This window comes from Lycorma delicatula, chromosome 1 (genome assembly GCF_047948215.1).
Source record: "Lycorma delicatula isolate Av1 chromosome 1, ASM4794821v1, whole genome shotgun sequence".
NCBI lineage: Eukaryota > Metazoa > Arthropoda > Insecta > Hemiptera > Fulgoridae > Lycorma > Lycorma delicatula.
The window spans coordinates 196,779,696-196,792,483 of NC_134455.1; the positions used below are offsets into that span (position 1 = coordinate 196,779,696).

The 12,788-nt window shown below is 30.0% G+C and overlaps 1 protein-coding gene across 1 annotated transcript in view; it reads left to right on the forward strand.

Moving 5' to 3' along the window:
• The first annotated feature begins 6,845 nt into the window (after nt 1–6,845).
• Nucleotides 6,846–12,788, forward strand: part of LOC142318244 (meprin A subunit beta-like) — an 89,571-nt gene continuing 83,628 nt past the window's right edge. Inside the window, exons 1-2 of the mRNA XM_075354808.1 lie at nt 6,846–7,043; nt 10,449–10,652. Of these exons, the coding sequence (XP_075210923.1) occupies nt 7,014–7,043; nt 10,449–10,652 (234 nt within the window). The 5' untranslated portion in view covers nt 6,846–7,013. The remainder of the gene's footprint in view (nt 7,044–10,448; nt 10,653–12,788) is intronic.

A 12,788-nucleotide genomic window follows, 5' to 3' on the forward strand; every position in this document is an offset into this window, starting at 1 on the left:
AAAATTACGATAAATAATAATTTAATAACAATAAAAAAAAATATAAGAAATTTTTAATGAAGTAAAATTTTATGTAGTTTTCATTTAAAATAAATGTATACATGTAATTTAATAGATGTATAAGGAAATCATGTGGTGTTCACATCAGACTTTTTTTTAACAATAAACTGAACTATATTTATTAGGTTTTAAAAACTACAATTTCATCATTGAAAGGCACAAGTGCCTTTTAATTGTAAATTTACCTTCGAAGCTGAGTCTCATTTGCCTAAATAGAATTGTGTCTACATATTATTTTGTGTGTAATAAATAAATAAATAAATATTTTATTCTGATTGATACGTAAGAATAAATAACATAGATCACATCACGACTTTAAGATTATGAGACTTATGCGCTGCCAACTCGTTACAGAGGCGGTTGAACATAGATCACGTCAGGATTAAAGTAAATGCACTATTCAGTAGATAAAAAAAAGAGCTGCATAACATTTATCTTTCTTTCTGTTTAGCCTCTGGAACCCCCATAAGGTAATACTTCAGAGGATGAATGAGGTTAATGTGTATGAATATAAATGGAGTATCAATATTTACCTGGATAGGTGAAGAGAAACTATGATAAAATCTTGATCAGAGCACCATCATAAAATGCAGAATTAATTACAAACTAAAATAAAATAAAAGTAGACATTTTTAAAATACATATTAACACTTTAAAATAAGAAACAAATGTAATAATATGTAACTTTACAGGTATAAATAATAAATAACATAAATGATGGTACTAAGTAAATAACAATTTATGGGTTTTAATGTAAATTATGAAAGCTTATATTATTTGTATAGTTAAATGAAGATGCACAACATTAAATGATTTTAAAATTGTTTCTTTTGTCTTCAGTCACTTGACTGGTTTGATGCAGCTCTCCAAGATTCTTTATCTAGAGCCAGTCGTTTCATTTCGGTATACTCCCTATATCTTACATCCCTAACAATTTGTTTTACATATTTCAAACGTTGCCTACCTGCACAATTTTTTCCATCTACATGCCCCTCCAACAACATTAAAGCAACTATTCCAAGATGCCTTAATATGTGGCCTATAAGTCTGTCTCTTCTTTTAACTATATTTTTCCAAACTCTTCTTCAATTTGCTGCAGCACCTTTTCATTTGTCACTTTTTCCACCCATCCGATTTTTAACATTCTTCAATAGCACCACATTTCAAAAGCTTCTACTCTTTTCTTCTCAGATACTCCAATCGTCCAAGTTTCATTTCCATATAAAGCTACACTCCAAACATATACTTTCAAAAATGTTTTCCCGATTTTTAAATTAATTTTTGATGTAAGCAAATTGTATTTTTGACTGAAAGCTTGTTTCAACTGTGCTATGCAGCACTATGTATCACTCCTGCTTCGTCCATCTTTAGTAATTCTATTTCACAAATAACAAAATTCTTCTACCTCCATAATTTTTTTCTTCCTATTTTCACATTCAATGGTCCATTTTCATTATTTCTACTACATTTCATTACTTTTGTTTTGTTTATTTTCATGTGGTAATTCGTGCATAGGACTTCATCCATGTCATACATTGTTTCTTCAAAATCTTTTTTACTCTCAGCTAGAATTACTATATCATCGGCAAATCATAGCATCTTTATCTTTTCACCTTGCAGTTACTCAGGATTTAAACTGTTCTTGAACATCACTAACTGCTAGTTCTATATAAAGATTAAGAAGTAACGTGGATAGGAAACATCCTTGTCAGACTTCCTTTTTTATTACTGCTTCTTTCTTATGTTCTTCGATTATTACTGTGGCAGTTTGGTTCTTGTAGATGTTAGGAATTGTTCTTCTATATCTGTACTTGAACCCTAAATTTTTTAAAATGCTATTATTATTTAAAAATGTATTTGTAGAGTAATATTCTTTCTGTAAAAGAAGGTTTTTACTTCCTAGCACAAAGTAAAGGAAGTATTGTGATCACAAAAAATTTCGGTTTTCAGATTTCAACAGAAATATCCATTTTGACTGGTTTTGGTGTGACATCTGTATTTACACTAAGTATGTATCTTGCATAACTCAAAAACAAATAGCTGTAGGGTGTTGAAATTTTGGATTTTGTACTGTTGTAACATCTAGTTGTTCACCTCCCTTTTTGATTACAATCAACTGAACCAAAAGTGTCCAAAAAAGCCCAAAATCCAATAAAATTTGGATTTTGTACTTTTTCTTAACTGCAGTAATAAGCCCTCATTGAGAGATTTTCAATGATATATCATAAGTGGTACTTATTTGTATTGGCTCCAGTTATACCCAAATGAAATTTTAATTAATGAAATATAATGGATCTTTGAAGGGGAAGGCACATCGGTTCAAATCATAATTCATCTCTTTTTTTAAAAAAAAAGAAGATAAAAAAATGTGTATATGTAATTTAATAGGCGTACAAGCAACTCATGTGGTGCCCACATCAAATTTTTTTCTTATGTTAGATAAAGTGGTAGAAATATATTTTAAATGTGCTGGCAGTACAATAAAATAGCCAATACAAGAATAAGGTACTTTATCAAATTCATTGTGCTTAGTTATACAAATATTTAGGATAGACTAAAATTGGGTATAGAGGAGTATTAAGTAAATTATTTTTTCATTATAGGTGATGGCAGGGAATTTAAGTAATGAACAAAGAAAATAGATTTTGGAGCATTTAACCCATCAGGTTGGTCTAGTGGTGAACACGTCTACCCAAATCAGCTGATTTGGAAGAGTTCCAGCATTCAAGTCCTAGTAAAGGAAGTTACTTTTATATAGATTTGAATACTAGATTGTGGATACCAGTGTTTTTTGGTGGTTGGGTTTCAATTAACCACACATCTCAGGAGTGGTCGAACTGAGATTACACAAGACTACGCTTTATTTACACTCATACATATCATCCTCTGAAGTAATACCTGAATGGTACTGCCATTGCCAAAAACATTATTACTGCTCAATTCATAAACATGTACTGCCCAAAACTATTTTAAGATCTTCTAGAGCATAACTTGGAACAATAGTTGCAATTCTGTGAAAAAATGTGTAACCTAATCTCTGGTGAACAAGACTTGTTAATAAGATCATTTGGTGAGATAAGGCCAGAGTTCAAATTGTCTGGATACTTGTACAGGCATAAGTATAAAAACTGAACATATGAAAATCTCCATTTGACTACTGATCTCAATTAAATTAGCCAGGCATCACAATATGAGGTACATTTTCCACTGAAGATGTTCTAGGAACAATTTTCAATAATGGAATTGTTGTCTGAACAATTATCTAAATGTGTAGCATAATATCGTAATCCCACAACTCAAGACAAGGGCTAACTTTGCCAAGTCGTACTTCCAGCAAGGGCAGCTCCTCATTATGCATTATTGGTTAGGAACTAACTTGACAACATTCTCTATTCCACTGGATCAGTCTACAAGGCAGCAATGACTGATCGCCACGTTCACCCAACCTTAATCAAGGACTTTTTTTGGCACCCAGTGAAAAATTGGGTTTATTAGAGCCCAACCAATGAATAAAATGAGTTCATAACAGACATATTTATGGACATTGATTCAGCCGCTATTTGTATTGAACAGTGTGCCAAAGTGCTTTGGATAAGTTCAATGCATGTTGTAACATTCATTAATTAAATAATTAAACAATATTGGCCAACTTTATGGCAAATACAGTTCGCCTCTTGTCTGATTTAATAAAAATGAATACTGTAATTTTTTTTTTAGAAGCAAGTGGCTTTCTTTTTTATAGTATATTTGTAAATTTAGACACATAGATATGGCAGAATTTTTAGTTCAATAACTATTAGGCTGGTTCATTTTTACTGATGCCAAGAAATGATCTAAAAGCCTATTTTGTATCTTGAAAATTAAATTATACTTTTCAAAGGAAACCCAAAAGCATACATAAGTTTGTTTTGGCTAAAGGCTGCACCTTGTTTTGTATCTAGCTTTCTTTTAAATCTGTGTTATATTTTCTGACTATTTATTTGATTATACCTGTCAATATGATAGAAATTTTTTTTTATTAGCACTAGCACACATAAGTGTATTTGAGTGGTATAGTTTCTTAAATGCTAGCCTTTCTAAGTAGAAGGTGAGTAGTTTGAGGCTTGGGTGAATCAGTTACATTTTAATGCTAACGGCTCCTTGACTCTGTTGTTGGCTGCCATTCTATTGTTGCATTCAATTAAAAACATTCCTAATCTAACAATGTATGGATTAAACATTTTACAGATGAAGTGTACTCATTATATGACAAGAAAACTTTCGTTCAAGTAAAACCGTAAGACTTTCTAGTAAAAAAAACATATTCTTTATAGTGTAAAAATCAATCTGATTTTTCTTCAAACTATGTCCAGAAATATTATATATATATATATATATATATATATATATATATATATATATATATATATATACATATATATGAATGAGTTTAAGTTTAAAATTTTATTAAATAAAACACCTAGTACAGAATATTGAAACATGTCTACCTTAATTTTTCATGAAAGTACTTTACTGGCTGAGTATGTGGGATTCCGTGAAACTACTTTTATGAAAAAAAAATTAAGTTAAGACATGTCTTACCTCAATATTCTGTGCTAGGTGGTTTATTTAATAGAATTTAAATATAATTTAACATTTTGAGAAATAATATGAATCTTAAAAGATTAGTTTCAGTAAAATAAGTGTGAGTTTATATATTATTAGGCAAGTTTGTAAAATTTATTTCCTTTAAATAGTAACTTTATCTAACAAGTACAATTTTTTTCCCAGGATTCTCATCTTCTAAACGTCACTTTTACTGTTCACATCCTTTTTTATCATCTTCTGCATCACCCTGTTGAGTTTGATGTTTGAGTATCTGAATTATACACATCTGTATTTTCTAAAAAAAAAAAAAAAAAAAAAAAAAAAATTGGAAAGGAAAATGTGAAGGAAAGCAAAAAGGTTACATATTTAAGGTTTTATAATAAAAAGATGAAAATAATACAAAAAAATTGTATCTATTAAGGAGAATCCAAAAAATTGGTTGTAGAAAAGGAGATGATTTAAAAAGAAGAGGAAAGAAATTCACAAATTTTTAATTGTAATTAGGCATTAAAGAAACAAAAAGCAGAATATCAAAAGGAACAAGTTGAATTCTTACAATGACAAACATTTTAGTTCAAATGCAAAGAACAGAAGCATTGATCCTATAGCTAATATTGATGTTATTATGAAAGTAAATAAATTTTTAAATAGGAAATTTCCCAGGAAAATTTACCCAGGAGGATGGCATTTTGAGATAGCACATATTCATTTCACATTCAGTTTTTCAAGGTCATATATAAGTATAAGATATGGGTCACTGTAACTCAAAAACAAACTTTTCCAATATTTATTATAGAAAAAGGTTTATCTTCTGCATGAATAAATAAATGTAATGATGAATTAATGCAAGCAAAACGGATATTTCTGAAAGAATTAATTCCTGACAGCAAGAATAAGTCTTACTTGAATTGTAGTATTTATGAATGCAATTTTTTTTGAGCTGAAATTAATGACATTTGATAATTTTTTTTAAGAGATGATTTTAAATGAAAACTTGGCAGTATTCTGACACTTTTGCTATTTATACAAGAGGGGCATTCAATAATTAGAGACAAATTTATGTAGAAAGAAAACTTGTGTATTTTTGCAAAATGAGACTTTTACTACTCCTCAACATAATCCCTACCAATATTAATACACTTGTCCCAATGATGAACAAGTTTTTTTTATATCTGATGCAAAGAAGTCTTTTGTTTTATTATCTGAGTCACTTTCTCACAAATTCTTTGACCTCCTTGTTGCTGAACTTTTTTCCAGGTAATGCCTCCTTGAGTGGACTAAACAAATGAAAATCTGAGGAAGCCAAATCTGGACTGTAGGGAGGATGTGGTAGTATCGTCCAATGGTTTCTTGGGTCAGCTGGGCGGTGTAAGGGCAAGTATTGTCGTGTAGCAATATCACACCTTTTCTTTGAGATTCATGATGTATTTCTCTCATTTCTGGCTTTACTTTTTTCATCAGCATGTCTGAATAGTAGACACTGTTTATTGTACGGTGATTTTTCAAATCACAAAAGACAACACCTTGGGCATCCCAAAAGAACTGTGCCAACACTTACTGCAACTGTTTTTCCTATGTTCAGTTGTAATATGTCGGTCTTCACAAATAATGTTGTCAATGCGGGTTTCAAGCAAAGGAGTTGACACTTTAACTAGCCGGCCAGGATGCTGCTTGTCAGTCAATGAGGTTCGACCGTTTTTTAACTGTTCTACCCACTTAAAAAAATTTCCGCGGTTAATACAATTTTCACCGTATGTAAAATCGTTCGAGAAAATATTTTTGCCGGTTTTTCACCTTCAGAAAGCAATAAAACGGATCACTAAACGTTGTTCATATAATGTGGAAACTTCAAGCGGTCACGCCATCGTTAAATGCAATATTGAGGTTATAAACAAAACAATTTTTATCCGTCAGCTGTTCTCAGTTCATTCCAGTGATGCCAACCTAAAATCATGGAAGTACAAAACTCCTCCTACAAACTGTTTTATTTCTGCATCAATTTGTCTCTTTAATTATTAATTGTCCCTCGTATTTAATAGTTACATCACTTTGAAATTTTATCACATTTAAAATTTACATATTAGGCTGTTGTACTGCTTGTAATAATGTTCTAATTTCAAAAATGTAGGTACTCGTTTAAAATAATAATATAAGAATTAGGTCATATACAATCCATAATAAACAATACAAAATCTAAACTGAAACTGATGTAATACTTGGGTCGTATCATTTCATAATTTATTCGCTTAGCAAATACTCACAACTTGCTCACGAGTATATATGGTATAAACTGAGATATTACTTAGTACATAGAACAGTTCTGTTCTCACAGCTCAAACTAACAAATCAACCTGCATGCAAAAACTATGGTACACCATCAAGTTTTCTTTTTACAGGTATTGTATTTGAAACAAAACATCAATAAATTTTGAGTTAATTTTGTATTTCAAATGTTATACATATACTTTTTAAACATATACTTTTTATACATATACTTTTTAAAAATACTTATTTTTATTTTTTTAAATTTATTCTAATTGACAATGTGAAAACTCATTAAATTCAAAGTTCATGCAGATTCATTACATAATAATGGATACATACATACATAATATTTTTATGAAGGAGCTGAACAATAGCTTAAAAAATACTTTTGTAAACATATTTACAAAATTTTAAGTTGTATTTATATTAGTTTAAACATTTTTTTTCTTCAGCAGAATTCATAGCCTAAGTACATAAATTTAGACCACTTATAAAATTGGCAGCAGTATGTATTACGTATTTATTTCAAAATGTGCACATGATCCCACACTTTCCTAAATAAAATTTAAATTAATAAATAAATAATGTTTTTAAACAATAAAATAAGCACAAATTTTAACACAGTAATTACTGTTGGAAAATATTACATAGAACATAATGTGATTACTATTATTATATTATAGTTTCCGTTACTTGATACTGATAAATCATAGAAAATTTCAATTCTCAGATTTTCCAATAAGGAAAACTCTTTTCCCAACTTTAAAACTATCAAACTGGGATAAATGTTTTGTTTTTATTTTTTATTTAAAATTACCAACTTTATTAAAACAAATAAACTAAAATACTGATATTGAAATGAATGCATTCTCAATGTAGTATAACAAGTTATCTTTAAAAATGACTTTTTGCTGTACAATCAGAATTAAGAACAGCACTCCTGATTTGAGTTAAGATTTAATGTCACTGAACATTGCTTCCAGGTAATTTTTTATCAACTTTTAAATTTTCCTTCTGAGAGAAAGCTGAGTACACAACACATTATTTCTCATTAAAAACAGTTATAATAACTTGTAGCTTTATGATGAACAGAAAAATTATGCCACTTATATATATATATATATAAAAAAAATATATATATATTTTTTTAAAAATATATATATATATATATATTTTTTTGAAAATTCAAATAATGAAGATATTAACCACTGTGTTAATAAAATTTAATATTATATGAGATATAAACCACCAAAACAACAGTAATTAGATAAGTTAAACTTACCATATTAATTAATATAATATTTAATTAAATAACCCAGGAATTAGATATTAATATACTTAATCTTAGCACATTGATTAATATGGTAAATTTAACGACTCTAATTACTGTGTTTCAGTGGTTTACTGAAATTAATCTTTCTAAGATTCATATTATTCCTCAAAATGTAAAATTCTATTAAATAAATCATGTACAACAGAATATTGAGATAAGACATACCTTGTCTTAATTTTTCATGAAAGTACTTTCGCACCCTCAGTCATGATTGAAAATCACATTTTAATCTTGACGTCATCCTCAACACTGATTGAAAATCCTATTTTTGTGATTTTCAGTATTCTTTACTAGGTGGTTTATTTAATGGAATTTATATATACATATTATACAGAGCGTTTCATAATGTTCTTAGGAGTTACAAAAATTCAGTACAAAAAATGAATTTCACTTACCTAAATGACAGTTGTACGAGGTGATGCAGGGACTCAAAGAGTTTTTGTTAAAATTTATAAATGTTCAATATGTGCTTCTCTGGTGACACGGCACACATCAACACGAAAGTCTAGCTCTTGCCAAACTCGTTCTAACATGTCATTTCGATAGTTGAATGCATTGATTATGCGATCCTTTAGCTCAGCGATATCGTGCGGCATTGGTGGGATAAACACCTTATCTTTCACGTAATTCCAGAGAAAGAAATCACATGGCGTGAGGTCTGGTGATCTTGGTGGCTACAGCATAATGTGTTGGTCTTCTTCAGACGCACGTCCTATCCGGCGCCGAGGTAATACTGTGTTAAGGTACTGTCGAACCTCGTTATGAAAATGGGCAGGACAACCATCTTGCTGGAAAATGAAGTCCTTGAGTAGCTGAGGAATAAGCCATAATTGTAACATATTGCTGACATGATATCATGTCGGTTACTGTCGTTTCCATAAAAAAGAACGGCCCATACACTGCCTCACGAGAGATCGCACAAAAAAACGTTTACTTTCGGAGAATCCCGAATGTGTTCCACATAAGCGTGTGGGTTTTCAGTTCCCCAAACTCGCACATTATGACGGTTTACTTTTCCGCTAATATGGAAAGTAGCTTAATCGCTGAAAATTATCTTGTTTAGAAAACCTTCATCTAACATCTTTTCCTGTAACTGTAAACAAAAATCGACCCTACGTGTTTTATCTCCATCAGAAAGACGCTGGATTAATTGCAGATGGTAGGGTTTGCGTAATAAACGTTTAAGGAGAACTCTCCACATTGTTGTTTTCGGAATTCCTAATTCTCTGCCTGCAGTCGATTTTGATGGGCTGCGAATGAAACTTGCACGCACACGTTCGACATTGACTTCTGAGGTTGATTGTCGACCAGTTGATTTTCGCCTGCACAAGCAACCAGTTTCACTGAATTGTTTATACCATGCACGAATTGAATTGTCACTTGGTGGCTCCTTATGAAATTTCAACCGAAACGCACGTTGCACAGAAATTCCTGACTTTGACAAGTGAAATTCTAACACACAAAACGACTTCTCGCTTCCCGTGGCAGCCATTTTCTCTACTGTCGATGCCTAGCGAGCAAATGGTTTACTAACTGCTTAGTATATGTGGAAAAAACTATTTGAAGTACTCTTTCGTACAGTACTTAATTTATTCTTATGAGTGAAATAGTTTTTTGTTAATGAATTTTCGAAACTGCGAAGAACATTATGAAACGACGCTCTGTATATAAATTATATTTATATTAATAAATCATATATTAGTTTATATTAATTATATAGTATAAACTTATTCAGCTACTTTACAAAGTACAGAATTAAAAACATTCTTACCTTACTTTTTTTCATTAAAGCACTTGCAGGCATAAGCCCATCTTCAGTATTGTTTTAATTTTTCTACATTTACACATTTGAATACATATATGAAAACTTTTTTTTTTAACCGAACAAATATTTATTCTACAAATTTTAATATATCATATATGTATTCTAATGTTGAAATGTAAAAAGTTTTAGAAAAAATATTACCGAAGATGTGCTTATACTCGAAAGTGCTTTAATGGAAAAAAAATTAAGGTAAGAATGTCCTTTTATTCTGTACTTTTTGGGGGTGGCTGAATAAGTTTATATTATATAATTAGCTAGAATTTACGTACAGAAGAAATATGGACTACAAAAAATTTAATTTAAATAAATTAATAATATAAATGTAAAACATGTAATATAATTATAAAAACTAAATATTTCCTTATTTATCGTTTTCAGAAGAAAATAATACTAAAAGGATTTATAATCATATGGACAGCCATGACAACCTTAGGAGTGCCAGTTAAGCATACTTATAGCTCCATTTTTCCTTTTGGAACTAATAAAGTAGTGGAGGGAGGAAAATTCCAACCAATACCTCCTGGTACTGACAGAGGACTCTATAACATCAATTTATTTGAAGGAGATATTTATCAACCTGAGGTACCATTACATTAACATAAGCCTTTAATATAAAATATCAGTAACATCTCAACAAAATAAATGGAAAAAATTCTACAAAGCTGTCCAGCAAACCAAGCTGTCAAGCTGTCCAAACCTTTGTCCAGCAGTGTCTTAATCAAACTAAAGACAACTAACAAATTCAGCCATTATCTTTAACATTAATAACCCTTTATATATATATATATATCTGTGTTAAAATTATGTATCCTGACCTCCCTAACAGGATGCAATTTTTTAGAAGAGTGTGATAGGCATTCAAGGAGACCTCTTCCCACTATATATTATGATGAATGAATATCTGAAATGTCCCACAGAGGAGTCTCAAAAAACTGTTTTGTCATGTTCACTAAATAATCAAAGGTTTACTGTTCTTGAAAACAAAGCAGTTTTCCAAAGTGCTCAGGTATATTCATTTTGGGAGATTCATCTGGCCATTCAGAATTTCCAGTCAATAATGTTCAGCAGTATTTTTTGTTTTGCATTAGGTTTGAAACATGGAGGTTTTTTGTTGAGAAATATAGTGATGGTGTTGCTGGAATCTTAAAATATGGACTTACATTTGTTTGCATAGACAACATTCCTGAATTATTTATCATTCCATAACTTAATTTTTTCTTTGGTAATTCACATTATTCTAAGTATTATCATAAATAAATGAGTATTCTGAGCAATTAAGCTTTTTTTGAAATTTCATGTTAATGTTCATCGTCTGAAGTATCATTTAAAGAGAATTTCCAGAACCTTTCATTTTGATAGTTCAGACTTTGAACCAAAAGAATTCATCACTTAGCACATTATACAAGAAATCCTTTTTGTGCCAATTCTAGTCGTAATCACAAAACCATACTCAATTGTCAATAGTTAACACATTTCATAAGTTAAGATGCATCATAAAAAGATTTAAAGACTGTCTGATGATGTAATTTAAACCTGGTAAACATTTAATAACTAACAATATTTGCCTGTGTCTAAATTTCCATGATAGTATTCAAACTGCCTTGACATCATCTACCACTGTTTTAGTCTGTAATTTCTTTGCTTTCCTTTGAAAATTCTTCTGATAGTTCTTTACCAAATTCAGTGTTGCAGTTTTCAATAACTACTTTCTAATTTCTGGTAACAACTGCATTCTTTCAGTTACGCACTTGTGTATTTGATAATTGTTACATCAGTTTCATTTCTTCATGGAATATATTAGCTTATAGTCAATCAGTGAATTAATGATCCTTACTGTCATTTAATGATTTGCCGTGGTGTAGATCAGTGGTGCTCAACCTTTAACCAGGCTTGAGCCAATTAAGAATTTAAAATTTTTTGGTGAGCCACATATGTATTTTATTTCTAATATTTCAGTGTAAAACGTATATAATGCACAAAAAAATTGCAATATGTTAAAGAAATACATAATTTATTAAGAATTCAAATACAAAGTAAATATAAGAAAACATACTTTAATGTGATATCTGACACTGCAGTTCTTCTGCCAGTTTCTCGTACTCTGGTACATACAATATAACTAAATTCATGCAGTCATTCAGATGTTCATTAGTTATCCTGGATCTGAACTTTTGTCTTGGCAAGTTCATTGTTGAAAAACCACTTTTGCAAAGGTAAGTTGATTCAAAGCAGGAGTGTAGCCTTTGTAAAGTTTCTTTAAGGGTGGTATTTTTTCTCATCCAAGAGTATCTAAAAATCTGTTAGTGATATTCTTGTTTTTAATTGTAAATCAGATTGAAAATCAATTATTTCCATTTCTAAATTAGTAGCATTTTTATTTATCATATCTGCAATTTGTTGCGATATTATAAAATATTAGTATCAACAAATGGATTAAAATGAATGAAGCAATTGGCTGAATTTTATGAAAATGATAAAATCTAATTTCAAAATTATTTTTAAGCTCAATGAGAGATTCATAACATAGTACTCCGAATTTGTAAAGTGACCAAAGTTACATTCCTTGATTTGGGCCACCCACAAAGTTAATTTTGATTTAAATGCATTGAAACTTCCTATTAATTCAATAATAGTTTTTTCTTTTCCCTGAAGTTCAAGATTCAGTATATTCATTTTAGTTGTTATGTCTGTAAGAAAGGCTAAATCAGATAACCAGCT